Source organism: Podarcis pityusensis (assembly GCF_964106645.2).
Source record: "Podarcis pityusensis genome assembly, chromosome: 4".
NCBI classification, from domain to species: Eukaryota; Metazoa; Chordata; class Lepidosauria; order Squamata; family Lacertidae; genus Podarcis; species Podarcis pityusensis.
The window spans coordinates 285,708-313,583 of NC_138027.1; the positions used below are offsets into that span (position 1 = coordinate 285,708).

At 59.7% G+C, this 27,876-nt stretch overlaps 3 protein-coding genes across 5 annotated transcripts; 2 read left to right on the plus strand and 1 right to left on the minus strand.

Annotated features, from left to right (window-relative positions):
• Positions 1–512: 512 nt before the first annotated feature.
• On the minus strand, positions 513–1,385 carry TIMM10B (translocase of inner mitochondrial membrane 10B). The gene is made up of 3 exons (XM_081002508.1): positions 1,312–1,385; positions 1,054–1,149; positions 513–727 (listed from the first exon to the last, which is right to left on the minus strand). The coding sequence occupies exons 1-3, from the start codon at positions 1,336–1,338 to the stop codon at positions 536–538; spliced, it is 315 nt and encodes a 104-aa protein (XP_080858634.1). The 5' UTR covers positions 1,339–1,385; the 3' UTR covers positions 513–535.
• An 18-nt stretch (positions 1,386–1,403) lies between these two features.
• ARFIP2 (ARF interacting protein 2) lies at positions 1,404–8,760 on the plus strand. 3 transcript variants are annotated; one of them, XM_081002282.1, is made up of 9 exons: positions 1,404–1,492; positions 3,925–4,032; positions 4,349–4,457; positions 4,848–4,943; positions 5,130–5,245; positions 5,774–5,995; positions 6,332–6,489; positions 6,633–6,807; positions 7,085–8,760. In XM_081002282.1, the coding sequence occupies exons 2-9, from the start codon at positions 3,934–3,936 to the stop codon at positions 7,238–7,240; spliced, it is 1,131 nt and encodes a 376-aa protein (XP_080858408.1). In that variant the 5' UTR covers positions 1,404–1,492; positions 3,925–3,933; the 3' UTR covers positions 7,241–8,760. The 3 variants fall into 3 exon arrangements, with proteins under 3 accessions (XP_080858408.1, XP_080858410.1, XP_080858409.1); XM_081002283.1 differs by having other exon boundaries at positions 1,430–1,488; XM_081002284.1 differs by lacking the exon at positions 4,848–4,943.
• A 4,131-nt stretch (positions 8,761–12,891) lies between these two features.
• LOC308476019 (FH2 domain-containing protein 1-like) lies at positions 12,892–26,263 on the plus strand (the record flags this gene model as incomplete). Its single annotated transcript, XM_081003373.1, has 10 exons — positions 12,892–13,308; positions 14,074–14,135; positions 14,225–14,327; positions 14,413–14,498; positions 14,988–15,088; positions 15,379–15,449; positions 16,120–16,227; positions 23,458–23,528; positions 23,743–24,022; positions 25,338–26,263. 10 exons carry the CDS (start codon positions 12,892–12,894, stop codon positions 25,953–25,955), a joined length of 1,917 nt encoding a protein of 638 aa, XP_080859499.1. The 3' UTR covers positions 25,956–26,263.
• Between the last annotated feature and the right edge of the window lie 1,613 nt (positions 26,264–27,876).

A 27,876-nucleotide genomic window follows, 5' to 3' on the forward strand; every position in this document is an offset into this window, starting at 1 on the left:
AGCCGCACCATCCCTGCTTCAGGGGGTCATGGCTCATGTGGCGCAGTCCGTCCAGATCCCACCAAGCCACGCTGTGGTGGCCACAGCACCAGAATTCCCAGCAAACCCTTTTCTCAGGGCCCCACTATGTCAAATCAGAACTTGAAACAGCAGGCGGTGAAGGGGGAGCTGAACCTGGAGGGGAGGAAGGGAGCCTTGCTACTTCCAGCTGCCAACAAAGGAGCTCTGCTCTCAAGCTGAAGTGTCAAGGAGCAGCTGGCCAGGCCACCCCACCCTCAGGCAAGCGGAATGGAAATCACAAGGGAAAGCACCGCCGAGGGCCAGCACAGCACTCTCACGCACAAGGGGTCCCAGAAAGGGGTTTTATTGTCCCCGGAAACGGTGTGCTCCGGGATGCTCTTGGAGAGATGGGCCCCAGAAGGGGCAGCTGCCCGCGACGCCCCGGAGTCCAGTCTGGAGGGGGGCATCTCTGAGGGCAAGCGGCCCGGTGAGGGGCTCCCTGGAGCGGCAGCCAGGAAGCAGCCCGGAGGGGCCGTCAGGAGGCGCTGACCACGCTGGGCGCCGGCAGGGCGGGAGGCTCCGCGGGCGGGAGGGCCGCTTCCTGGGCGGCGGCCTCGTAGTCGGAGATGCGGCGCTGGACCAGCGAGGGCATGAGGCGGACGTAGGCGGCCATCAGGCGGTGGTTGGAGCGCACCAGCTTCCCCGCGCAGCCGTCCAGGCAGCTCTCCTGCGGGGAGAGAGAGAGAGAGAGAGAGAGAGAGAGAGAGAGGGAGGGCTCGGCCCAGCCCGGCCGGGGTCTCGGGGTCCCGGCGCCCCGCTCCCCGCCCCCCGCCCTCCCTCCCGGCGCCCCGCTCCCCGCCCCCCGCCCTCCCTCCCGGCGCCCCGCTCCCCGCCCCCCGCCCTCCCTCCCGGCGCCCCGCTCCCCGCCCCCCGCCCTCCCTCCCGGCGCCCCGCTCCCCGCCCCCCGCCCTCCCTCCCGGCGCCCCGCTCCCCGCCCTCCCTCCCGGCGCCCCGCTCCCCGCCCCCCGCCCTCCCTCCCGGCGCCCCGCTCACCTCCTCGCCGGTCAGCGTCCGGTAGTTCAGGTTGGAGACGCAGCGCTGGAAGCAGAGCTCCGTCATCTGGTTGTAGGCCAGCAGGAAGTCGCGCAGCTGCAACGACAAGGCCAAGCTGGGAAGGGAGGAAGGAAGGAAGGAAGGGGACCCCCCCCCCCGCGCATCCCCACCAGCCCCGCCGACGCGTGTCGCCCGGAGGAGAGTCTCCGCCGCCCCCCCGCCCGCCTCCCCCCCCCGCCGCCGCCGCCCGCCTCTCACGCCGCGCAGCTGCTGCTGCTGCTCCATCTTCCTCCTCCTCCTCCTCTCGGGGCTTCCGGATCCACTTCCGGGCTGGCCCAGGCCCCGCCTCCTCCGGCGCCGGGGCGCGTGACGTCGTTTCCGGTGTGCCCGGGGCCCAACGCGGATCCGACGCCCGGAGCCTCCGGGAGCCGCCAGGCAGGTGCGCCGCCGAGCCGAGCGGGAGGGAGGGAGGGAGGGAGGCAGCCAGCGCGGGGGCCGGAGCCGCGACGAGGCCGCTTCCCGGGCCAGGGAGGCTCCTCTCCCCTCCTCCCCCCCTCGGCCCTCGTCCCGCCCGGAGCGCGCAGCTGGCCGGGGCCCGGGGGGGGGCAGGCGGGGGCGGGGTCGGCTCCCCCTCGGGGCCCCGCTTCCTCCCCTCCGGGAGGGGGTCCTGCACCTGCCGGCCGCGCCGCCCCCCCCGCGCCCGCTCTCCTCCTGCCCGGCAGCCTCCCGCCGGGGGGCAGCCCAGGCCGGCAGGTGCGCCCACCGGGCACGGCCTGCTTCACCGGAGGGGCCGAGCGAAGCCGAGGCGGGGGGCGCCCCCTGAGCAAGGCTCGGGCTGCGGCTGAGGGCCGGGGGGGGCAGATGGGGCATGGCCAGAAGGGGGCGCCACTCCGCTGCCCTTGCTGCCCCGCCTCTCCTCCGCAGCTGAGGCCGAGGGAGCCAGAGAGGGGGCTGGGGGGTCCCTGCTGGCTAAGAGGCCCTGAGGAGGGGGGGGCTCCCCTCTCCTCTCCAGCAACGCCATCATGGCGGGGGGGGGGGGCTCGGGCAGGTTGTCTTGCTCAAACTCAGCTGCGGGAAGGAGGGAGGGTCCTGGCCAGATCTGGCGAGGGGTCTTGGTTGTGGGGCAGGAGATTCCGCCCTCCAAGCTGGCAGGCTCCCAGGGAAGTGCATAACAATACATTGCAGTTTACGGGTGTGTACCAACTCCCTCCCCAGTAAAACCCACGGTATTAAGCAAATAGCCAGAAGCAAACCTGGCACCTGGCCCTGCCCTTCCTGCCAAGGCTCCTCCGGGGCCACGTCAACCACCAGCCTGGAAACGCTGCATGGTCCTGGAGTGGGGAGGGAGCTGTTCCCCCTCCCCCTCGCCCCCCCATCCCAATGTACATGCCAACGGGACCCTTGGAGGTGACCCACCATGACTGTCCGCCAGTTATGAAAATAGGCTGACATGGGGGGGGGGCCTGAGGTTCCAGCAAGAAGGGGGGAGGGGCAGCATTGGGCCCCATCTGGGTCGGCTTGCAGGAGGTGCTGCTGCCCCCGCCAGTTCTGCTTTGGAGGGTTGGGTGCTGGTGCCCCCCTTGTGCCCCCCTGGATTTGGCTCCCTTGAGCTGATGCTCTCTGCCGTGTCTGTGGCTCCTTCCCCGCCTCGGGCGTGTGGGACGGGTGGTGTGGCATCTCTGCCCGTGCCCCAGTGTGCTGGGCCCATTGGCGGGACTTGTCATCCCAAACAACTTCTGCCCAAGGGGAGCAGCTGCCCAGGAAGGGGGAAGCCCAGGTATTGAGAGACAAGAGACGTCTTGGGGGCTGCCCCCTGTTGCATCCCGCTTCCTGCGTCCGTCTGCTGGGCAAGTTCTGGCAGGTTCCTGTTGAAGCTGCCCCCCAGGTTCCTGGATGAGGCTGGTGCCACTAGGAAGGCAACATGGTTTGTGCTGGATTTCCCCCCAGGGGGTGGCATTCTTCCTGGCACTATTGTTAAACTTTCTGACCTGGCCCAGATGGTGCCCTGGCTGCAGGCGGTTCTCTTAGTTTCTGAAGAAGGGTTGTGGGTGGGGGCTTGCTCCCTTGTTATTCTCCGCGGTGTGCTGGGCCCGTTCTCTTCTCCTTTCTGCATTTGGGAGAAGAAAATGCCACGCAAGGCTGAGGGCAGCCCAGGCAGCTTCTTTCTGGGGGGGGGGGGGCTGCTGGGAATCTATGGGGTTTCAGGGGCTGTCGGGGAGTGATGGGGTGGAATTGGCGTTAGGGGGCTGCCAGGTAGCAGGTAGCACATTCTTTTCTCTTTCCAAGAAAGGCTTTTTGGTACATTGAGGGGGAAACCAGGCCCACTTTGCTTTTTATTCAAATGCTGGTTCCAGTTGCACCTGAGAACTCAAAGGGGGCCTAGCAAAGGAGGGAGAGAATGGAAGGGAGATTGGCACTGGGAGGGTTGCCAACGTGGTGCTCCTCTTGTGCTCCCTGGTTTCCCGCAGGCTCCTCTTGGCCCAGGTGGCCCACTGGCCAAATCCAGGCGTCAGGGAACAAGACTGGCATGCTCAGCAGAGCAGGTCTGGGAAGTGGCGTCCGCCTGGGGCCATCAGAAGGCAGCTCTTTGCTCCTGAAGACCTGGGGGTGTTTGCCCTGGGGTGTCCTGCTGCCAGCCGCCCCCCCCCCAGGCATTGGGGGCAAGGAGGCGGGCTGCTCCCCCTTCCTTGGACTGGCAACTTGGCTGGTTGTGGGGGCTTCTCAGGAGGGGGGAGAAGGATCTAGGCTGCCTTATCTATTGACTGGGACCAGTATATGGGGTGGGGGTACTCCAGAGATGGGGTGTGTGGACAGTGGAGCCCCTTCCTCTGCCCCGGCACCTGAGCCCCCCTTTTTTCCTGACCCCTCCAGACCCTGAGCATGACCGACGGGCTGATGAGCAAAGCAGCCACCATGGAGATCCCAATCCATGGCAACGGAGACTCCCGGCGTCTCGCTGAGGACGATGGTCTGGAGCAGGTAACAGGGAGGGGGTAAGAGGGGGGGTCCACTGATGTCCCGGGCGCAGTGTGTGGGGCTTGCAAGGGGGAGATTTCAGCTCTGTAAGCTGAGCTCTGATGGTTATCGGGCAGGGGAGGAATTGGGACGGTTCACTTGCCTTTGGGACCCCCACCCCCATTCTAGCAGTCCAGTTTGACTCCCCGCAGGCCACTGATTTGGGGGAAGCAGGCCCTGCTGCAGAGCAGCCACCCCGGTGGAGGGGACGCCGCTGGGCCTGCCTGAAGCCCCCTCCCCTCGTGCTGGCCTCTGCCACGTTCCCTTTCTCCCGCTGCAGGACCTCCAGCAGGTGATGGTGTCGGGGCCCAACCTGAACGAGACCAGCATTGTTTCCGGGGGCTACGGGGGCACCGCCGAGGGCATCATACCCACCAGCGCCATCAAAGGTCAGGCAGCCTAAGAGAATCGCCGTGCTGCTCTCTGCGCGGGGAGGGGGCCAATCTCTGCCAACAGCCGAGCCCTGCCTGCCCGTGAAGGGCGTCCCTTGGCCAAGCACCGTCAGCAAGGCCCCCCCACCCCCCTCCTTCGAGACGGGCCTCCTGCAGCCTCCCTTTCCCCTGACCCCAGGGATGAGGAAGGCACGTAGCTCAGCCAGCACCTTGCCTGGGGAACTATGCCCGCCTCGTGCTCCTCTAGGAGCCTGGCATCGTGTGCTCATGCCACCCTGTCCATGTCTGCCGCAGCTCATCAGCCCGCCTGTCTTATCCTGCACCCCCTCCATGGCTCCCTTCCTCCTCCTCCCCATCTCTGCCCTCCTTGGGCCCCCTCCATTTCAGGCTCTCTCGTTCCATCTCACCCACCCCGAAGACCGCTCATCTCCCCCAGCCCATCGGCTGCCAGCCGGATAGCCAGCCAGGCGGTTGCTGCCTCAGGTATTGCCCTATCCCCTGCCCCCAAAAGCCCCCCCAATGGGAGCGGTTGGGGTGCAGGCTTCCAGGGGAATGTAGGCGAGGTGTTTTCCTGCCTCCTCCTCCATGGGACGGCTTGGCCTCCGGAGCATTGGGGGACCTGCCCTTTCCCCCTGCTCAGGAAGCCCCCCGCCCGCTCGGCCCTTGCAGGTTCCAGTTTGCACCAGCAGCACCCCAACCCGGCCCTGGCAGGTGAGGAGGCCACGCGGGGCATCGCGGTGGAGAAGTTTGATGTTGTCAAGAAGTGGGGCATCAACACCTACAAGGTGAGCGGGGGGGGGGGAGGCGTTGTTCTCAGCCCCAGCAAGAGGGGGCGCTGGTGGGACTCAGCCTGAACCAGGCAGGTGCCCTCTTCCTCACATGGATCGGTCTCTTGCTTCTGGATCGATCCCCTTTGGCCCACCAGCAAGTCTCTGCCTTCTGGACCCCTCAGTACCCTGCTTTGGGGGCTGCCTTGGGAGGCTGCTCCAAAAGGCAGGGGGCAGCCACTAAGCCGCTGGTCAGCACCCACCCAGCGGGACCCTTGGCCCCCTTCCCAGAGGGCAGGAAGGGGGGGAACGGCCTTTTCGGCCGTGGCCCCTTTGCACAAGGCTTTCCCGCGCACCTGCTCTTCCTCCGTCTGGCCCCTGAGCTCTGCCCGCCCACACGCCGTTGCGGTTTTAAGTCCCTTTGACAGCTTGAGTGATCCTGGGAAGGGACCCCAGGGGTCATCCAGCCCAACCCCCTGCAGGGCGAGGGGATCTTCTGCTCCGGGTGAGGCCCCCCCAGCTGCCCCTCCTCGTCTCCCTCCGCAGTGCACCAAGCAGCTGATCTCGGAGCGCTTTGGGAGGGGCTCTCGGACCGTCGACCTGGAGCTGGAGACGCAGATTGAGCTCCTTCGGGACACCAAGCGCAAGTACGAGAGCGTGCTGGGACTGGCCAGGGCCCTCACCAGCCACTTCTACAGCCTGGTGCAGACGCAGCACGCCCTAGCCGACGCCTTCTCCGACCTCAGCCAGAAGTCTCCAGAGCTGCAGGTGGGGACGCGCCCCACGTCCTTTGGGCAGGGGGAGGCAGGATGGCCCGGGGGCCAGGTGGAGGGGAGGTCCAAGGGCATCGGAAGCCAAGGTCCTGCCTGGCAGGAGAGCAGCCACAGCCACAAGGCAGCCACCCCCCCCCCAAGAACAGCCCCCAACCTGGAGGGCTTTGAAAGAGGATTGGGCAAATGTGTGGGGCAGGAGAGAGCTATCAAGGTCTGATCCAGCAGACTTTTCTTGGGCTCTCAAGTTCTGGGGGTTTTCTTGCTTTTGGGGGCTGGCTTGTGGGGGGTCCGGGACGGTCAGCCCCCTTTTCAAGGCCCTCCCCCCCCGCAGGAGGAGTTTGGCTACAACGCAGAGACCCAGAAGCTGCTGTGCAAGAACGGGGAGACCCTTCTGGGGGCCGTCAACTTCTTTGTCTCCAGCATCAACACGCTGGTCAACAAGACCATGGAGGACACGCTCATGACCATCAAGCAGTACGAGACGGCCAGGTGGGGCCGTAAGCAGGGGGGAGAGGAAGGGGGGCAGCTCCAGGCAGGGCCCAGCAGATGCCCCGCTGCCAGTTGGGGGGCATCTGTCCAAGGGGTGGGAGTTGTGCCGCTGCTTTGACACTCCCCCCCCCCCCCCCGTGCAGGCTGGAGTACGACGCCTACCGCACGGACCTGGAGGAGCTGAACTTGGGGCCTCGGGACGCCAGCACCCTCTGCCGCCTGGACGCCGCCCAGGCCCACTTCCAGGCCCACCGCGCCAAGTACGAGAAGCTGCGGGCAGACGTGGCCGTCAAGCTGAAGTTCTTGGAGGAGAACAAGGTGAGGGGGCTCCTGGTCAGAGGCCTCCCACACTGGCCTGTCCTCCATGCCTGGGTCCAGGAATCCCAGCCGGAGCATTCCCGGTCTCTGCTTCAAGGCCAGGCAAGAAGAGTCCAGGAGGGGTGCAAGGGGGGGCTTCCTTGGGTCGGGGGCGGAGGTGGGGGGAGGAGAACAGAAAGTCCTTCACGCAGCACAGAGCCCCTGAGATGCGCGGCTGGCCCCTGGGGGCTCCCGGCCTGCTTCAGGCGGCTCCTCTGACGCCCCCCCCCCGTTGCAGGTGAAGGTGATGCACAAGCAGCTGCTGCTCTTCCACAACGCCATCTCGGCCTACTTTGCCGGCAACCAGCAGCAGCTGGAGCAGACGCTGAAGCAGTTCAACATCAAGCTGAAGAGCCCCGGAGCAGAGAAGCCCTCGTGGCTGGAGGAGCCGTGAACTGCCAGCCCCCTCCCCCGGCCCCCCTCCCCGGCCCCCGCTCCCTTCATGGACCTGGACTCTGCGGGGAGGGGGCTGAGCTCAGGCACCCCCTTGCTGCTCCTGCGCCCCCTCGCCACCCTCTGGAGCAGAAGAGGCAGGCCAGATGAGGAGGGGGCCCTGCCCGGCAGAAACCGTCTCTCCTCTCTCCCCCACCAGCTTTTCCTGCGGCTGCTTGAGGGGCAGGGGACTCTCCCCCCACCCCAGATTTTGCTCTTGGCTCTGGAGAAGGGGCCCCGCCTCCACCACCTCCTCCAGGCCACCAGGGCCGGCACTTTTGACACACTCCATGGTGGTGCTGGTGGGAAACAGCCACAAAAGAGGGGCTGGCTTTTTGGGGAGAGGGGGAAGCGGGGTTCTCCCTCTGGCCACAAGGCAGCTCCAGCCCCACACTACACATTTCCTGCCCTCCTTGCTGGCATAAACAGGGAGGGGGGCATCATCCTCTGGCCCCCAGCTGCTGTTCTGCTCCAGTACTTTTCTGATGGGGGGTGAAGTGGGGGTCCTGCGTTTGGGCAGCTCTGACCTCTCCCTAGTTGTGCTCCAAATTGTGGCGGTGGGGGGGGGGGAGCTGTGTGCAGGAGGCCTCAGTCTGGATGTGCTGCTATTGGGGTGGGGGGTGAATGTGAGGATCCCAAGCTGGGATTGCCCCCCCTCCCAGTATGGACCAAAAAGTAGCATGGCTTCAGCCTTGCGGGGAGGGGGGGAGATATGTGTGTGTGTGTGTGTGTGTGTGTGTGTGTGTGCGCGCGTGCGTGTGTGTTTTACGGCCAGTACCCCTGTGTTGTGTTCCTAGGTGAGGGGGCTCCATGGGTGGCGGTGGCAGGGGGGCACCAGGGTGAAGGAATGGGTGCTTCTTCCTGCTGGGTCCCCCAACCCTCTCTGTAAAGATTCCAGAATAAACGGTACGAATCAGAGCCTGCCATGCTCCTGTTGCCGACTCCAGGGGAGCCCTCAGCCTGGCACACTCCTACTCTGTGGCAGCCCCCCCCATCATTCCTCTTGATCTGTGTGGGATGGGGGGTGCAGGCAGGGGAGGGCTGCCAGGCAGGCAGCAGGAGGAGGCGCCCAGCAAGACCCCCATATTGCAGGGGGTTGTACTAGAAAACCCTTTGGGTCCCTTCTCATTCTGTCCTCCTCCCCTGCTTGTATCTCCGTTGAAGCCTACCTGCTGCATTGGAGGAACTGGGGGGCCAGGGAGGGCCTGCCTCTCTCCCCTAGGGGTCAGCCAGATGCCCTCACAAGGTTCCCTTCCAGAAGGGGCTCCTGCCCGCCCCCTTGAGAGACCCCCTGGCTCCTCCTTCCTGGCTCCCCCAGCAGCCGAGGCCCCCTCCCCATGTAGTCTGTTGCGTTTCAGTCGAAGAAGCATGACTTCCGTTACTAAGAGGAATGATGGAGAGATCCAGGAGGAGGAGGAGCGGGTGACCTTGGAGACAATCAAAAGGGTTGCGTAGAAATAAAGTGCAATGTTCTGTTTCTAACTGGAGAAAAGCTCTTATGTGGGGATCCCTCCTACGAACCGACCTTCTTCTGTGGGGGGATTCCCTCTGGGGCACACCGGGGAGAGCTGGCCAAAGTTGCTTCAGCTGAGAGTGGACTGGCATTTGCTCAAGCCCAGCTGGCTGCCCCATGGCACCGGCATGTCTAGGGCCCCTAAGAGGCAGGCAGGCAGGCAGAGGGTTCTTAGCCTGGTGGTGGAGAGCAGGAGCCCTGCGGGATCAGGCCACAGACCTATTTCCAGGGTGGGAACGCTCAGGCCTGGTGGCCAAAGGCAGCTCTCCACCCCCACCCCCCATCCCTCACAGGCCCTGCTCCCTTCCCTGCTTCTCTGTGGCATAGCTGGGATGGGGCTTTGCAAAGGGGGGGGAGTACTGGAAGAGTGAGTCTCCCTCTTCCTGGGAGGGTGCAGGGCTGGTGAGGGAGCCGGCTGGCCTTTGCTGCTGCCCAGAGATGTCAGGAAAGCAGCAAAGGAGCTTACGGTAAGCACAGATTCCCAGTTCCAGCCTCAACTAGCTAATCTGGAGAAAGCAAAGGCAGCTGTGCTGGCTCCTTTGTTCTCAGAATAGTGCCAAGGTGAGAGAGAGAAGTGGGAGGAAGCTGTAGAACAGGATGCAACCAAGGAAGTAGCATGAGCAGCAGGGAGCTCCGCTCAAGAGGTGAGAAGCACAGGGACAGCCGGGGGGCTGGGACTCCCTCTTTCCTGTGCAGACCTTCTTTTGCAAGCTGAGTTGCACCCAAACGTCCAACGTAAAGCCTCTTCATTGCCTGGGGAGGGGGGTGTCTGGTTTTTGCATGATTTGTCACTTCTCTCGTCTTGCCCACACCTGTGTGGCTCCTGCAAGGTTGCCTTCCCCCAGATCAATGTAATCCAGTTCCTGCTGCAGCCAGGCAGGTGCCCAAGGGGGGGTGTCTGAGCTGGAGGTCCTGATCTGGCCCCCGGCCCCCTGTTTTCCACCTGGGAGACTTGTCCCGTGGGGACACAAGGACCTGCCCCGCCTGACACAGCTCCCTTTGAGCAAAAAGCTGGCGTGCTCTCTTGAGTTCAGTTTTTTAAAAAGACTAGTAAAGGGACTTGGAAGAGGTGTCTAAAATTATGCATGGTGCGGAGAAAGTGGATAGAGAGAGCACGCACACACCAGGACACTAGACCATAAGAAGCACCAGTCCAGCATCCTGCTCTCACAGCCAACGGGATGCTCTTGGGAAGCCAGCGACCAGCACCTGCTCCTCCTGTGGCCGCTTCTGGGAGTCAGAGGGATGCTGCCTCTGACAGGAGGGAGCACACTGGGGGAGACACTGGAGGAGGGCGCCATACCTTGCCCTGCTAGAAGAAATGCCTTCTCTTCCCCATCCTGACTCTGCACTTCCTTGGTTGAATCATAGAATCATAGAGTTGGAAGAGACCACAAGGGCCATCGAGTCCAACCCCCTGCCAAGCAGGAAACACCATCAGAGCACTCCTGACATATGGTTGTCAAGCCTCTGCTTAAAGACCTCCAAAGAAGAAGACTCCACCACACTCCTTGGCAGCAAATTCCACTGTCGAACAGCTCTTACTGTCAGGAAGTTCTTCCTAAGGTTTAGGTGGAATCTTCTTTCTTGTAGTTTGGATCCATTGCTCCGTGTCCGCTTCTCTGGAGCAGCAGAAAACAACCTTTCTCCCTCCTCTATGTGACATCCTTTTATATATTTGAACATGGCTATCATATCACCCCTTAACCTCCTCTTCTCCAGGCTAAACATGCCCAGCTCCCTTAGCCGTTCCTCATAAGGCATCGTTTCCAGGCTTTTGACCATTTTGGTTGCCGCCCTCTGGACACCTTCCAGTTTGTCAGTGTCCTTCTTGAACTGTGGTGCCCAGAACTGGACACAGTACTCCAGGTGAGGTCTGACCAGAGCAGAATACAGTGGCACTATTACTTCCCTTGATCTAGATGCTATACTCCTATTGATGCAGCCCAGAATTGCATTGGCTTTTTTAGCTGCCGCGTCACACTGTTGGCTCATGTCAAGTTTGTGGTCAACCAAGACTCCTAGATCCTTTTCACATGTACTGCTCTCAAGCCAGGTGTCACCCATCTTGTATTTGTGCCTCTCATTTTTTTTGCCCAAGTGCAATACTTTACATTTCTCCCTGTTAAAATTCATCTTGTTTGTTTTGGCCCAGTTCTCTAATCTGTCAAGGTCGTTTTGAAGTGTGATCCTGTCCTCTGGGGTGTTAGCCACCCGCAGCTTGTTCTTTTATACAGTGGTACCTCAGGTTAAGAACTTAATTCGTTCTGGAGGTCCATTCTTAACCTGAAACTGTTCTTAACCTGAGGCACCACTTCAGCTAATGGGGCCTCCCGCTGCCGCCACACAATTTCTATTCATTCTGAAGCAAAGTTCTTAACCTGAGGTACTATTTCTTGGTTAGCAGAGTCTGTAACCTGAAGTGTCTGTAACCTGAGGTACCACAGTACATTTGCTTAGTCTATCTTTTCCTTCTAGACTTCATTTCCCAAGAGAAGCCTTCTTGCCTCCAATAGCTTATTTGACGCTAGTTACAGTTAGGTAGCCGTGTTGGTCTGCCACAGTTGAAACAAAACAAAATAAATAAAATTAAATTTAAAAATTCCTTCCCATAGCACCTTAGAGACCTTAGAGTTAGTTATTGGTATGAGCTTTCGTGTGCATGCACACTCCTTCAGATACCTATTTGACACTGCTCATTAACCATGCTGGCATCCTCTTGGCGTCTTTCCTGATCTGCAGTATGCACCAGCTGAGCTCCTAGTGTGTCTTGGGAGGTGGGGGGGGGGGGTCACCAGCTTGGATGGCTCTGAAAGAGGAGGGGCAAATTCAAGATTGCAACAACAGGATATCATAAAAAGAGGAATCCTGCTACCTGCAATCTCTGAGAGCCTCACCATAAAATGCCTGAGGTTCCTTCACAAATTGGCAGCCAGCCCCCCCCCCCATTCCTCTGGACTCCCTCACCTATTGCAGGCCCCAAAAGAAGAGGGGGAGAGGATCACTTGTGGGGCTCGGGCAGGAGGCCAGGAGAGGACTCCCTTAGTGGTGATGGAAGCAGGAGCCCCACGGCCTCCACCCCAAAGGCCTTGGTTGGTGGGGGCACTACAGGGAGAGCTCCAAGAAACAGCACCCCCCCCCCCCATATTTCGGTTCCTTGGAAAGGAGCGGCTGGGAGCACGTCGAGACATGCCGAAGGAAGCAGAGCCCAGTCCTGCCACGTCCAGCAGACCGCGGCCAAGCAATGGCATGCGGAAGGCGGGCTAAGGGGCCCCTGCAGGACCCAGGAGTCCGGCCGCTCCCTCTCTTGTAGTCCCGCCTCCCTCCCGCTGGGGGGCGGGAAGCACAGAAGGGATGAAGTCTCTTTGTAGGTCGGGGTGTGGCGCACACCTTAATATCTCTGAAAGAAAACCAACAGCACCTGTTGTGACGGAGTCAGGCAATGGGGGGGGGGGCTCCTTGGTTGGGGACCTCCAGCCCCCCGTCACCAGCTGAGATGCGGCCGCCGGTGCCCTTTTCTGGGCGTCTTCAGCCACCAGCTGAAAAATAACGGCTTAGGGACCCGAGATGGAAAAGAAGGAACAGTTGTTCGCCCCGTCGCAGCTGGCAGTGCCGCCCCCGGGATGGACGTCGAGGCAGCCGTCGGTTGCCGCGGGACAGGGGCGAGCGAGTCTTCCTGGACCTCGCCAGCCTCGCTTTGTGTAGGCAAGCCAGGACTGTCCACTCCGGTGGGGAGCCCTTTCCCGTCGGGGCTTCTTTGAAACCTGCGTGAGCTGCGGGGCAGAGGCCTGGCTGGGCAGCAACACGTCAGCGGGGAAGGGAGGAGGAGGAGGCAGCTGGGCGCCACCCTCGCCTGGCTTTTTCGGTGTTATCCCTCCGCGTGCTAGCTCTGGGCTTCATCGGGAAGAGGCCGATGCTCCCGCCCCGTCTCTTGGCGCCCCAGCCCTCAGGCGATACGTCTAGAGCCAGGCTGGGTGGGGCACGTCCGAGGCCGCCCCCTTCCGACGACTCCCTGACGCCGTGGGCTGGGAGCGGACACCCCCGACGGCTCTCGACGCGTCGGCACGCCTGTACTGTACTCTCTTCTCTTCCTACCGACAATGGTGACCGTCCGGAGCTCTCCCGCCTCGCCCACAGACTGGACGGGCCCCGCGGCGACCCCCGACGCCGACGCCTCCTCCCTCTCGACGGCTTCTCTGCCCCCGGACCCCGCGGCTGCCTCGCCGCCGCCTCCGCTGCCGCCGCCCCCGCCGCCGCCCGTCGGCTTGAGCCCCGGAGCGCCACGGGCCTGGCCGGGCGGGGAGGGTTGCTCGGGGCGGCGGGCGGCGCGGCTGCGCAACTTCAACTGGGAGGCCATCCCGGCAGAGCGCATCCGGGGGCGCCACAACCTCTGGACGGCGCCCGGGCGGCGTCGGGGCGACGGCTTCCCGCTGGACCTCGCCCTCCTGGAGGAGCTTTTCGGGCAGCGCCCGGAGCCGCCCGGGGGGAGCCTGCGGGGGCAGCCGCCGGCGGAGCAGGTGAGCCCGACTTGGCGGACGGCGACGCAGCGGGCTTCGCCCTCCCGGGCGCCCGGAAGAGGCCCCTGGGAGCCCCGTGGGTGGCCGCCTGTCTGGGGAAGTGGGGGGCGCGAAGAGATCCGCTGGGGTGCCAGACGCAGCCTTGAGAAAGGAGAGGAGAGGGTTGCGCGGCCCAGAGTGTGAGCAGAGTGGAGGGAGAAAGGCGTGGGGCTGGCCTGCTCTCTCCCTCAGGATAGGGGACCTGGCGTGGTGGTGGTGGGGTCAGTCCCTGGCTCAGTCCCCAACGGAGAGGATCCAGCGGAAGGCGAGGGGAGCGTCTGATCTCTCTTCTCCTGTCAGGGCAGAGGGAGCACCCGGAGAGCCAGGGGAGCCACTTCCCTGGTTTTGTCCAAGCCAGCTGCCTTTCGTGGGGCCACCTGTCCCTTGATGTGAAATGCAGCTCTTGGCACCTGGAATCTGGAGCCTTGGAGCTGGGCTGGGGGGCTCAGGGCCAGTCAGGTGGCGTCTTTCAAGGGTGACGCCTGCCCTGGTTGGATGAGAGAGCAGGGGAAGCAGCAGGAATGGTGGATCTTGTTTGTAAGAAAGCCTCTTCCCAGAAGGCAGCTGCCTGAGTGAAGCAGGACCGGGCTCTGGGCTTCTAGGAAGGTGCTGGGACAGGATCAGGGCCTCGGGGGTGCAGAGAGGTTTGTGTGTGTGACGCGTGGTGGCCGGGAGAGGCTGCACTTTCTTGCTCAAGTCCTTCCCTGCTTCTCTCCCTCCCTCCAGGTCTCCCTGCTGGACTCCAAGAAGATTCTGAACCTGGGCATCTTCCTCAAGCAGTTCAAGAGGTAGGTGGCAGGGCAGGCAGGAGGGCGGCCTTGGGCTGGCGCAGAAGGTGCCAGCGCAGGTAAGGGACCTGCCTCGTCTCTCTTCCCAGGCCGGTCCAGGAGATTGTGGCCGATATCCAGGATGGAGCAGGAGCCCTTTACGGGGCGGAGAAGCTGCTGGAGCTGACAAAGCTGCTGCCTGATGCGGAGGAGGTGACTTCTGGGAAATGGGGGGGGGCGGGAGGCTTGCTCTGCTCCCCAACTCCCAAGTGACACCTCCCCTTTTCTCTTTGGGAAGGCCAAGAAGCTGGCTGCGTTCCGAGGCTGCCAGAGCCGCCTCTCGGAGGCTGAGGTCTTTGCCCTGCTCCTCGTCCAGGTGCCCAGGTGAGAGGGTTGGCGTGGGTCCAGGGGGGAGCAGAGGTTTCAGCTGGTCCTTCTGCTCCTGCTGGGCTGCCCCAGAGCAGAGGGACAGGATGCCCTCCTCAAGGACCGGGAAACCAAGCATGGTGAGGAGCGGTTGAGGGCATTGGGGATGTTTAGCTCAGAGAAGAGAAGGCTGAGAGTGATCCTCAGGTATCTGGAGGGCCAATAAATAAAGAAATAATTAACGGTGGAAGATGGAGCTGTTTTCTGCTTCTCTGGAGGGCATGAAACAAGGGATTCAACTGTCAAGAAAGGAGATTCCAACTAAACATGAGGAAGGACTTTCTGATGTGCTTGATTCCTTCAGAGGTTTTTGAGCAGAGGGGGTGTGGCACCAGCCATGGATTCTGGAGCTGCCATTCCTGCGCTGCAGCGGCTGGACTAGAGGATCTTTGAGGTCCCTTCCAGCCCAGCAGTTCCATGATTCCCTCCTTCTCTTTGCCCTGCCAGCTACGTCCACCGCCTGAAGCTCCTGGTCTTGCAGGAGGAGTTCTTCCCGCAGCTCAACTCGCTGCAGTCGGCCATCCAGATTCTGACAGAGGCAGCCCTAGGTACCCATGGGGAGGGGGGGCATCTGAGTCCTGGGCATGTGGCTTGACTCTCCCCGCTCAGGGGCCAGACATTGCCTGGAGGCTGCAGAATGGCTATCAGCTTGTCCTGGTGGCAATGCAAAATTCTGAAGTGGGGATCTGTCGGCCATTCAGTTGACAGGGCTGGTGTCCCAGAGGCACTGGAGTCACCTGGCAGGGGTGCCATCCCACACACCCCTTCACCAGTATGGACTGGATTGATCTCTGTTGCCCCCCCCCCCATGATCTCATTTCCCCCTCCCCTCCCCCAGAGTTGTTGGAGTGTGAGGAGCTGCACGAACTCCTCCAGCTGGTGTTGAAGGCAGGAAACTACATGAATGAGGTGAGGGGGGTTGGCTGGCAGGGGAGGGAGAGGGCTGCCTCTGGTCTGGCAGGCAGGAAATGCCACCCTCTTGGGTCAGCCTCCAGGCCCCATGGGAGGTTGGGAGGGCAAGGGGGTTGAGGGGTCCCCAGTTGTAGGGGGGTGCTCCACTCCCGGTGTGCCTCAGAGGTGGCGTTACCTGAGCAGGAGGGGGCACCCAGTTTCTCTGCTTCTCAGCCATCCAGCTGGCAATGGGAGCACCTCCTTGCACCCCCACAAAAGCCTGCAACAGAGGGCAGAGGACCTGCCCTTCAGCGGGTGGCGCAACCTGGCCCCGAGTCTCTGCTCTGAGCACCGTGGGCAGTTGGCACCTGGCCAGCCAGGGCTTCTTTGGGTATGGGGCTGGTGAGAAGAGCTGGAAGAAAATGTGGCTTTGGGGAGGGGCATGGGCAGCAGCAGGGCAGGGCGTGAGCTGTGGCAAAAGAGGCTGGCCGTTGGGCTGGGATGCTCTGGCCTGTGACTCCACCTGAGGACAGCCCTGTTTCAGGAAGGTTTTAATGTTTGATGAGGATGTTTATCTGTGTTTTTGTTGGAAACTGCCCAGAGTGGCTGAGGCAACCCAGTCAGATCAGTGGGGTAGAAATTCTTATTATCAATATTATCCATAGACCGGTGTCCCCTCTTCCTGCAGGGAGGCTACGCTGGCTCTGCGCTGGGCTTCCGCATGTCCTCACTGCTGAGGCTCACGGACACAAAGGCCAACCGGCCAGGAATGGACCTTCTGCACTTTGTTGCCCTGGTGAGCTCTGCCAGCCCCTGAGGGGGCACAGCAGGTAGGAAGGGGGCTGGTGGGGTGTGCCCCATGTGGGTGGTGCCCTCAGCAAACGCCGGCAGAAGGAGGGCCAGAAAAAGGACTCCTTTCCTCATGATCGATCCCTAGTGTGGAATTTGCCCCTTTCACAGCTGCCATCCATGGGGTTGACGTCTCCAGCGACCATCCACTTATGACCCCAACATCTTGCTCCTGGTCTGTGTGGTATATATGTGAAATTAAGATGGTTTTGCTCCAGCTTGCACTCTTTACACCTGTTCACATTTGTCAGGGGTTCAGGAGCAGAGGCAAGGGCAAGGGAGGAAACAGAGAGCGAGGGAGAGGAGGCAGAAGAAAAGATGAGTGATGACGACGACCCGAGATCTCCGAGTCTTTCCAGTGAATCAGAAGATTCACAGAAAGGAGCACCAGTGGCCAGGGCAAGGGGGGAGCCTAGGGGGACACCCCAGGAAGATAGAGCCAGAGGGGACTCAGAGGGGAGCAGTTGGAAATCAGGACCAGCGTCACCGCCAGAGAGCAGGGAGGAGGAAGGGCGCCAGGGATCAAGCGCTGGCAGCTCACAACAGGGGGGAGGGCACGAGTCAGGAGTGGCCACACCTCCATCGGGGAGCGAAGAAACGGTCAGACGGAAGGTGGAAGGTTGGGCGCGCGTGCCAAGTTCAAATGCACAGGAAGGTGGCGCAGTAGGCAGCCCGGAAAGGGAGCCAGGTCCTAAAGCCCGCCGAAAGGAGGGAGAAGAGTCAGGGGGGTCAGCGTCAGCGTCAGAGGAATCCCGGAAGGAAGAGACCCCGGGGGGCAGAGGGACCCAGAGAAGAACAGTCAGGCGGAAAAGGTGGAGCAAGGCTAGGATATTAAGTTGGTGTACAAGGGGCGGAGACTCAGATGGAGCTTCGCCGATCTAACCATGAGACGTAGAGTTGCACGCAGCAGCTTGAGAATGGAAACTGTAACTCAATAAAGACTTTTATTTAATGATCGCTGGCTAGCGTGATCCTCTGTGAGCTAGGATCTGGAAGCAGCTCTGACAGTAAGCTCCATCCCCAGATTGTGGGCATCTACGTCCTCGCGGAGAGGAGAGAAAGCGGGTGCCTACTAGCGAGCTCACGAACGGCAGACAACATGACGGCCGAACAGCAGATAGTGGAACTCAGGGAAGCAGTGACACGACTGAATGCCGAGGCTCTTGCATCCAGGAAGAGAGAGGAGGACGCAGCTGCCGCCTACAGGGATCTCCAGGTCAGGTTGGAAGTGCTTACGAAGCAAGGGCAACTGACACCCAAACCGGAGGGGATTGGGTTGGGGAGACGAACAGGCGGTCTGGTCTCTCACTTCGATGGGAATTTGCAACAGTACCCCAACTTTAGAGCAGATGTAATGTGTGCACTGCAAATGCTGAACAAAGACTTTAGAGATGAGCAAGAGAAGGTGGGATTCATCATGTCCCATTTGCATGGAGATGCTAAAGCATGGCTGCGCAATTTGTGGAGAGATAAGGATCCGGCGCTCCAAAATGCGGATGCCTTTATTAAAGCGATGGATGGGTGCTTTTTATCAAGCATTGACGTGGATCTTGCTCGGCAGGAGATACATGGACTGAAGCAAGGGAGGGCCAGCGTAAGGCAGTACCATGCCCGCTTTTTCGCTTTGGTCAGTGCCCTGGAATGGGACAGAGATTCGGCTCCTGTAAGAGACCTGTTTTGGGAGGGATTGCACGGCTCGGTTAAAGATGAAATTGCGAGGGGGGAGAGACCCCGGACCACGCAGGAGATCGTTCAGAGGGCGCTGGCGGTGGGGGTGCGGCTGGAAGGACGTCCGTGGAGCAGGGACGAAGGGCGTGGAGGGCGCGAACCAGCCAGGGGCTCCTCCTTCCTTCCCAGAGAAGCAGCGCGTGCGCAATCCACGCCTCCGCCAGGAGGAGGAGCGGAACCTATGGAGGTTGGAGGTGCAAGGGCTCAGTCAGCAGCCAGAGCCCTAGCACCGGCAGCAGTGAAAGCGAAGCCTCCTAGAGGGAACAGGAAGTGTTACATCTGCGATGATCCACAGCATATGGCGAAAGAGTGTCCCCAGAGGCTCCACAAGCACACTGCAGCCTCAGCAATGGTAACTGCAGCAACGCAGCAAGGACAACCACAGCAGGGAAACGAAGGAGTCTGGTTGGAAGAAGAGGCACTGGGGCCCAGCCAGACGTGTCAGTGAAGCAGTCCCCAGAGATTTTACAGTCCATGGACCCCCTCCCGCCCAAACCGGTAGTGAGGCTCACCGCGTCGCTCCAGCTGCCCAATGGAATCACCATGGACGTGCCAATCACCATTGACTCCGGAAGCAATGCGGACTTTATAGGGCAGGACTTTGTCGACCGGCACGCTATACAGTTGCTGCCTGCCACGCTGCCCCTGCAGGTTGTCACGGTGGATGGCAGGGAGCTGCTAGGGGGGCAAGTGGTGAAGCAGACGCCACCAATGGTGATGCGACTTGGGAATCACAGGGAAATCATCAGCTTCAATGTCACTCAACTATCGGACACGCCCATTGTATTGGGCATGAGTTGGCTGGACAAGCACAGCCCGACGCTGGCTTGGTACCAGAGGCAGCTGACCTTCGGCTCTTCCTTTTGCGCTGAACACTGCATCGTGCCCAGGCAGGAAGGAGGGGAAGAGGAGTCACAGCTGCAGCTAGGCACGCTGCAAGCGGTTCCCCACAAGTACGCAGAATTTTTGGAGGTTTTCTGCGAGAAAGAGGCAGACAGGCTACCCCCCCACAGACCATATGACTGCAAAATTGACCTGATGCCGGGGGCGGCGCTGCCCAAAGGGAAGCTGTATTCCATGTCTGAGGACGAACTGCAGGAACTCAAAGAGTTCATAGATCATAATTTGGAGCGCGGTTTCATCCGAGAGTCCAAGGCAGCGGGGGGCAGTCCGGTATTCTTTGTTAAGAAGCGGGACACGCCCCAAAAAAGACTTGTAGTGGACTTTCGCATCTTGAACAGTATGACCAAGCCATCGGACTTCCCCATGCCCCGAATCGACGACCTCCTCGCAAAGGTACGGAAGGGCAGAGTGTTCACCAAGTTGGACCTGCGAGGGGCATACAACCTCATTCGCATGCGGGAGGGAGATGAGTGGAAGACAGCCATGTTCACGCCCCTGGGCACCTACGAATATAGAGTTATGCCTTTTGGATTGCAAAATGGCTCCCACGTTTTTCAAGCTTTCATGCATCACGTGTTGGCGGGGCTCCTCTACAAGACGTGCGTCTGTTTCTTGGATGACATCCTGATCTTTTCGGAATCGCAGCAGGAGCATGACAGACACGTCAAGGAAGTGCTGAGCAGGCTACAGCAACATAGGCTTTACGCCAAGCTGGAGAAGTGCCAATTCGACGTGACCGAGGTGGATTTCCTGGGCTACAAGTTGTCTGATAAAGGGCTCGCCATGGACAGCGCCAAGGTCCGAGCAGTGTTGGATTGGAAAAGCCCACGCAACCGGAAGGAGGTCCAACGGTTTGTCGGCTTCGCGAACTTCTATCGCAAGTTTATCAAAGGCTTTGCGATGCAGACAGCGGCCATCACGGACACGCTCAGCTCCAAGAAAAAGAAGTTCATCTGGACAGAGCAGGCGGAGCAGTCCTTTCAGGCACTCAAGCGTCTCTTCGCGTCGGAAGAGCAGCTGCTTCATGTCAACCCCAGCAGGCCGATGAGGGTGGAGACAGACGCTTCGGACAGAGCCGTGGGAGCAGTCCTGCTGCAGAAAGACCCGCAGGGGGTTTGGAGGCCGGGAGCGTTTTACTCAAGGAAGCTCAGCAAGTCCGAACAGAACTACACCATCTGGGACAGGGAGTTGCTGGCCATTCATGCAGCGTTCAAAGCGTGGAGGCACTTCCTGATCGGCGCCAAGCACACGGTGCAGGTCTGCACGGACCACAAGAATCTAGAGCACTGGCGCACGGCACAGTTCCTGAACCAGAGGCAGATACGTTGGGCTGAGTTCTTTGCGAATTTCGACTTCCGAATAGAGTATGTCCCGGGGGACACCAACATCATGGCGGATGCTCTCTCCCGTAAGCCACAGTATCTGGAGGAGGCAACGCCAGCGGCCGCCATGCACATCTTCGCACCGACAGTGTGGGCGTGCGCGGCGGCGACAGTTGACCTGGATGCGGTGCGACGAGCGTTGCAGGATGACTCCTTCGCGCAAGCAAAGATGGCAGAGGTGCACAGGGGCACGGCAGCGACCGACGAGTTCCAGCTGCGAGATGGTTTGCTTATCCGTAAAGGGGCCATCTACGTGCCGGGAGACGAACTTCGCGCCAAGGTACTGCAGCAGCTGCACGACGCGCCCACTGCCGGGCACTTTGGCAAGGAGAAGACGGTGGAATTAGTAGCCAGAGACTTCTGGTGGCCCGGAATGAGAGGGGAAGTCGCGGACTACGTGGCGAGGTGTGACACCTGCCAGAGGTCCAAACCAGTGCACAGACCGCCGGCCGGACTGCTGGAACCGCTGCAAACTCCGTTCGAGCCATGGGAGAGAGTGGCCCTGGACTTTGTCACGGATCTGCCCAGCTCGAGGGGCAAGACGGCTGTGCTGGTGGTGGTGGATTTGTTCTCCAAGATGGCACATTTCATTCCGTGTGCGAAGGTGGCCACGGCGGAACAAACCGCCAAACTGTTCATAGACCACGTGTTCAAGGTTCACGGTCTGCCGCGGTCTATTCTGTCCGACCGAGGGCGACAGTTCATCTCAAACTTCTGGCAGAGGCTGATGGGCTTCCTGAACGTCAAGATCAACCTGGCGTCGGCTAGACACCCGCAGACCAACGGGCAAGCGGAGCGGGTCAATGCCATCATGCAGCAGTACCTGAGATGTTATGCGAATCAACAGCCTGCGACGTGGGTGGATTACCTGCCTCTCGCCGAGTTCGCCTACAACAACACGAAGCACGTGTCCACGGGGGTCACGCCGTTCTTCGCCAACAACGGGAGGCACCCTAGAACCTTCCCGGGACTGGAAAGAATGGGGGAGGGGGAGCCGCAGACAGCAGATGCGTTCGCGTCGGAGTTGCAGGAGGTCCACGATCAGCTGCGGCGGCACCTGGAGCTGGCTAAACACGCATACAAGGTACAAGCGGACAAACACAGAAGGGTTGGCGAAGAGATCCATGTGGGAGACTGGGTCTGGTTAGCAGCCCACGCAGTGCCGGCCAGGTCGTTGGCGAAGAAGAAACTAGGGCATAAACAACTGGGGCCCTACCAAGTCGACGAACAGGTCAACCCGGTGGCTTTCAGGCTGGCTCTTCCGGAGGGTTCCAGAATGCATCCGGTGTTCCACAGATCGGTGCTCACTCCCTACAAGGCACCTCACAGGTTTCAGGAACCAGGAACGGCACCGGGTCCGCTCCGAGAGAGAACCGGGCAAGGGGGAGTGGCACAGGAGGAGCGCATCAACGAAGTCACGGAGATTTTGGACTCCAGATGGGGGGAAGAGGGGGTAGAATACCTTCTCGCCAAGGAGGGCACCCCGGCCAGTGCCAACAGCTGGGTGCCGGGCTACGCTTTAGACGAACCTCTGCTCAAAGAAGAGTTTCATGCCCTCTTCCCACATAGGCCAATGCCAGCAGACTTTTTCGACGACTGGCTTTTCACGCCCACGCTTTCAGCCAGCACGTTCCGGGGGTTCGACTCGGACGAGGAACCGACACCGAGCTCTGCCAGCCCCTGAGGGGGCACAGCAGGTAGGAAGGGGGCTGGTGGGGTGTGCCCCATGTGGGTGGTGCCCTCAGCAAACGCCGGCAGAAGGAGGGCCAGAAAAAGGACTCCTTTCCTCATGATCGATCCCTAGTGTGGAATTTGCCCCTTTCACAGCTGCCATCCATGGGGTTGACGTCTCCAGCGACCATCCACTTATGACCCCAACATCTTGCTCCTGGTCTGTGTGGTATATATGTGAAATTAAGATGGTTTTGCTCCAGCTTGCACTCTTTACACCTGTTCACATTTGTCAGGGGTTCAGGAGCAGAGGCAAGGGCAAGGGAGGAAACAGAGAGCGAGGGAGAGGAGGCAGAAGAAAAGATGAGTGATGACGACGACCCGAGATCTCCGAGTCTTTCCAGTGAATCAGAAGATTCACAGAAAGGAGCACCAGTGGCCAGGGCAAGGGGGGAGCCTAGGGGGACACCCCAGGAAGATAGAGCCAGAGGGGACTCAGAGGGGAGCAGTTGGAAATCAGGACCAGCGTCACCGCCAGAGAGCAGGGAGGAGGAAGGGCGCCAGGGATCAAGCGCTGGCAGCTCACAACAGGGGGGAGGGCACGAGTCAGGAGTGGCCACACCTCCATCGGGGAGCGAAGAAACGGTCAGACGGAAGGTGGAAGGTTGGGCGCGCGTGCCAAGTTCAAATGCACAGGAAGGTGGCGCAGTAGGCAGCCCGGAAAGGGAGCCAGGTCCTAAAGCCCGCCGAAAGGAGGGAGAAGAGTCAGGGGGGTCAGCGTCAGCGTCAGAGGAATCCCGGAAGGAAGAGACCCCGGGGGGCAGAGGGACCCAGAGAAGAACAGTCAGGCGGAAAAGGTGGAGCAAGGCTAGGATATTAAGTTGGTGTACAAGGGGCGGAGACTCAGATGGAGCTTCGCCGATCTAACCATGAGACGTAGAGTTGCACGCAGCAGCTTGAGAATGGAAACTGTAACTCAATAAAGACTTTTATTTAATGATCGCTGGCTAGCGTGATCCTCTGTGAGCTAGGATCTGGAAGCAGCTCTGACAACATTGAATTGCTTTTGCCATTGGGCCACCCATTTCCTCTGTTTATGAAGAGCTCCAAAAGAACCTCTGCAATCTGTTTATTTCTTTTTTTTACCATCCTGAACAATTTAGCATCAACAACATGATTTGGTGCCTCACTGCTCACCTCTTGCTCCAGTTTAAAAACAGATACTGGTCCTTTGGCCGGTCCGCTAGTTCCTCCTCTCAGTTTCCTGTTCTGGAAGAGGACCGGGGCCACCTTGGCCCTTCTTTTCTCCCCGTGGGGCGGAAGGTGTTGTTCTCTTCCCATGGACTCTAATCAGCTTCCTGGCTGAGCGGGGACTGAGCCAGATTCCCCCTCCCGCTCTTTCTCCCCTTTCCCTGCCTTGACCCTGCAGTCGTCTTCCTGGAAGGACAGGCCAAGGTCTCCAGGGCTAACTCACCACCTCCTTCCCCTTGCAGGAGGCGGAGAAGAAGGACCCAACTCTCCTGCAGTTCCCCAGAAAGCTGCAGCACGTGGGGCCTGCTTCACGGTGAGGAAGGGCAGTGCTCTGTGCCCCCATTTGGGGGGGGGAGAATGGGAATGAAGGGTTGGGGGGCATCCCTTCCAGTTCCTGCCCTTGCTCCAGTTTCTCATTTGCTCTCTTGTCCTTCCTGCTGGGCCTTCTGAAGCGGACTGGGCTTGCAGCTGGGGGGGGGGGCGTGAAGCAAGTGCAGCTCCCCAACAGCGTGTGACTCCCTTTGCAGGATCGTTGACCAGGAGGTGATGGTGGAGCTGGAGAGCCTGGAGCAGCGCCTTCTGAGTGCCCAGGGGGAGCTGGAGGGGCTGGGGCTGGGCGCCCAGGTGGGGCCCTTTGTGCAGGTGGCTGGGGTGGAGCTGCAGGCCGTCCGGGCCTCCCAGGAGGGCCTGAGCCAGACCGCAGCCACCCTGTGCGCCTTCCTCTGCGAGGACCCAGAGACCTTCACCCTGACTGAGTGCTGCCGCATCTTCCAGTCCTTCGGGGAGCGGTTCCTGGCTGCCGTGCAGGTAAGACCTGGCCCCCTCCAACGTGCTGGTGGGGTGGTGGCCTGAAGGGGGCAGTCTATGGGCCTCTGGAGGGACATAGGAAGGCGTCTTGTACCTACTCTGGTCATTGGCAGCCAAGGCTCTCCAGGGACATTCCCAGCCCCGTCTGCAGGCGCCCCTGGTGGGAACTGAACCCGGAGCCTTCTGCAGGCTGCTGAGTTAAGGGCCCTCCCCCCACTCCTTCTCTCCCCTCCCCCAGTCCTGATCACACATGGACCTTCCCCCCATCTGGAGGGCAGGGGTGGGAGCAGGGGACTCCTCTGAGGTGGGGAGGCAGATCAGGCGGGCTTAGAGCCCCAAAACACCACCACAAACTGGCTTATAAGTAGAAAACCAAATTTGCTAGAATAATAGCTAGAATAGAGATAGACTTGTAACCATTCAAGCAACAAACATACTAAGGTGCCACGTGCAAAACAAAGGCTGCTCAACAAGTAGTGTTTTCAAATCAAAGCCACCACCCCTCTGTCCGAAAAGCTGCATGATACAAAATAGCACTCCAATTACAATGTATGGTAAACCATAAAAATTAGAAAATATCAGTCTCATAATATACCTTACCCAGTCATACAAAACGGTTTGCTCAGGATAAAGAAAGTGCCTGATGAAGCGTGTAGCGAAACCTGTAAAATATCCGGAGAATGGGTCTCCTTTTGCCCACTTGCGTTATTCCCACCAGGGGGTGGCTTTGATTTGCCTCCCCGTGATTGATCCATGCACACATTGCGTGAATGGTTACAAGTCTACCTCTATTCTAGCTATTATTCTAGTAAATTTGGTTTTATACTTACAAGCCAGTTTGTGGTGGTGTTTTGTTGCATTGGCTTAGAGCTCCCTCACCAGTCGGGGCAGAGACTGCGGGTTGGGTTCCTTGCAGTGGCTCTGCCTGGGGCACCTGAAGGTCCTTGCATGGCCTCCTGCTTTGCTGTGGCTCCAGCACCCCCTTCCGGTGCTTCCACTGGTTGGGTGAGCATGTGCAGAGTGCAGGATCAGGTCCTGGCTCCCTCCTTCACGCAGCCCATAGTGGGACTGCGGAACTCCCTCCCACAGGAGGCAAGGCGGCCACCAACCTGGATGCCTTGAAAGGAGGATTAGACAAATTCCTGGAGGTGGGGAGGTCTTTGGAAGGCAGCTAGCCAGGGTGTCTCTGCTTCTGGGAAGCGCAGGAGGGGAGAGGTTTGGTGCTCGGAGGGGTCCCCGGTTGGCCCCGGTGAGAACAGGATGCTGGCGCAGATGGCTCTTCTTCTCATGTCCTCCTCCTCCTCCTCCCCCCCAGGACAACCAGGCTCGGGAGGCCGCCATGTGCCGGCAGCAGCGCCAGGAGCGCGAGCGCAAAGAGAAGCAGAAGCGGCGCTCCATCGCCAGCTGCTCGGCCCGCGACCCTGGCCTGCAGGACGTGGAGATGGACCTCTTCTTCCTGCGACCCCCTCGCTCTCGGAGGCGCAACCGGTCCCAGCAGGGCCTCCGCCCGGCCCTGGAGAGCCCCCAGAGCACCAGAGAGAGGGCCCTGCCCCTCGGCCGCCGGAGACACACGCTCACCGCCCTGCCCCCCTGCACAGAGCCCCCCAGGCCAGCGGAGCCGGAAGCTGCCCCGGCCACCCCCACCCTCCCCCCTGGCTGTGGCAAGAAGGCCGGGGGGCTCTTTGGGCAGGGCCTCAAGGCCTTCCTCAGGTCCCCCCCCATGGCCACGGTGGCCGCCTCCCCCCAAGGCCCTGCCTCGCCCGAAGCCCCCAGCGGCTTCCGCTTCCCCACCCTGTTCCAGAAGAAGACCCCCCAGGAGGGCCCAGAGCTCCCCACCTCCCCCCTGGCTTCCCCCAAGGACGTCTCTGCCCTGGTGGGCTTCTTCCGCCGCCTGAGTGTGGGGGAAAAGCCACGGCAGGGAGCCCAACTCTGAGACGGGGCGGCTGGGAGGGTCCCAGGGCAAAGCTGCTGCCAGGCAAACCCCCCCCCCAGAACATGGGGGGCCAGTTGGGGGGGCCCTTCTCTCCCACTGCCCACCTTGTACTGCCTCCACTCAAACTCTGCACTAGTCTAGAAGAACTGGTGTCTTGCTGCTCCCCTCCTCGCCCCCATCCTTGCAGGATCAGCCCCTCTTTCTCAGACCACAGAGCCAAGGGCTGCGGCCGGCAATTTTAAAGTCTCCCCCCCCACACCAATAAAAACACTTCTATATTCTCTCATCTCCCCTTTTTAAAAACTGTTCTGTCCGTTGACTCTCAATAAACTTTTTTGGAGCTATTTCTTGCCTGAGTGTGATCTGAGCCTTTGCAAACTCTTCCTTCCGGGGGGGGGGGGCTGGGGGGTGTTTAAAACCGGTGATTGACATCATCACCAACTGTCCAATCAAGGCCAAGGCACCTGCATCCATTGGATCCTCATCATGGTTCGATTTTGCTCAATAGCAACTCAGGGGAACTGGGAATAAAGCTTATTCATACAACAATAGCAACCCACAGACATGTAACTGAAACACGTCTCTTCGCTCTGTTGATATACAAAGCTTAAAAGAAATGATAAATGGAGATGATATAAAATGGAATTACAAACGATACAGAATGTATACAGAAAAGGGGAAATAGAAAATTGAGTATATGGTAATTCACACAAATATGACTGATTGAATGATTAATTTTCTATTTCAATCCAATAATGGCCTCATTATACCAATTGTTGTTTAGTCATTTAGTCGAGTCTGCCTCTTTGTGACCCCCTGGACCAGAGCACGCCAGGCACTTCTGTCCTCCACTGCCTCCCGCAGTTTGGCCAAACTCATGCTGGTAGCTTCAAGAACACTATCCAACCATCTCGTCCTCTGTCGTCCCCTTCTCCTTGTGCCCTCCATCTTTCCCAACATCAGGGTCTTTTCCAGGGAGTCTTCTCTTCTCATGAGGTGGCCAAAGTCTTGGAGCCTCAGCTTCAGGATCTGTCCTTCCAGTGAACACTCAGGGCTGATTTCCTTAAGGATGGAGAGGTTGGATCTTCTTGCAGTCCATGGGACTCTCAAGAGTCTCCTCCAGCACCAGAATTCAAAAGCATCAATTCTTCGGCGATCAGCCATATTTATGGTCCAGCTTTCACTTCTATACATCACTACTGGGAAAACCATAGCTTTTACTATACGGACCTTTGTTGGCTAGGTGATGTCTCAGTTTTTTTTTTTTAAAAAATATTTTATTAAGGATTTTCTTGTTTTACAGAAGTGTAGTGCCTCGTATTTTTTTTTCCATGTAACATTTTTACAAATCCGTTTCATTTGTTGAGGCATTAGGGGGAGAAGAAAAAGAAAAAGAAAAAAGAAGGGGGGTGGAGAGAGGGAAGATGGATAGGGGTGGGGTCGGGTGGTGGTGTTTCTATTATGTTTAATGTATGTAGAGTTTGGTGTCAGCGTTGCTTGTGTTGTTCACTTGTGTTCCTTTGGTGGTGAGTGAGGTTGGGGTTGGCCTAGGGTGTGGCTGTTCATTTGTGGTTGGCTGTGGTGATCTTTGTTTTCGTGTGTGAGTGAGGTGGGTGGGTGTTTTGGATCAGGTTAGCCATATTGATTTGTATGCTGTTGGTGGATTATTGTCATTGTCCTGTTGGGCTGTGTATGTGATAAAGGGGAGCCATACCGGGGTGAAGGCGTCTTCTTCTGTTTGTCCCCGTGTCAGTTTCAGTTTATTAGTTAATTTTTCTAGTAGTGCTGTTTCCCATACTATTTGGTACCATTGGTCCAAATGGTACCTGACTCCTGACAGGTCTCTCCAGTGTCTGGTTATGGTTTTTCTGGCTGCTGAGAGCAGGTGGGTTATGAGTTCTTTGTGGTGTAAATGGGCATT

Coding starts and splice junctions, on each gene's coding strand:
- TIMM10B (XM_081002508.1), bottom strand. CDS start 1,338: ATGGAGCAGCAGCAGCAGCTGCGCGGC. Junction 1,150..1,311: donor AGCAGCAGCAGCTGCGCGGC/GTGAGAGGCGGG, acceptor TTGTCGTTGCAG/CTGCGCGACTTCCTGCTGGC. Junction 728..1,053: donor GGACGCTGACCGGCGAGGAG/GTGAGCGGGGCG, acceptor CTCTCCCCGCAG/GAGAGCTGCCTGGACGGCTG.
- ARFIP2 (XM_081002282.1), top strand. CDS start 3,934: ATGACCGACGGGCTGATGAGCAAAGCAGCCACCATGGAGATCCCAATC. Junction 4,458..4,847: donor ACCCACCAGCGCCATCAAAG/GTCAGGCAGCCT, acceptor CCTCCATTTCAG/GCTCTCTCGTTCCATCTCAC. Junction 5,996..6,331: donor AGAAGTCTCCAGAGCTGCAG/GTGGGGACGCGC, acceptor CCCCCCCCGCAG/GAGGAGTTTGGCTACAACGC.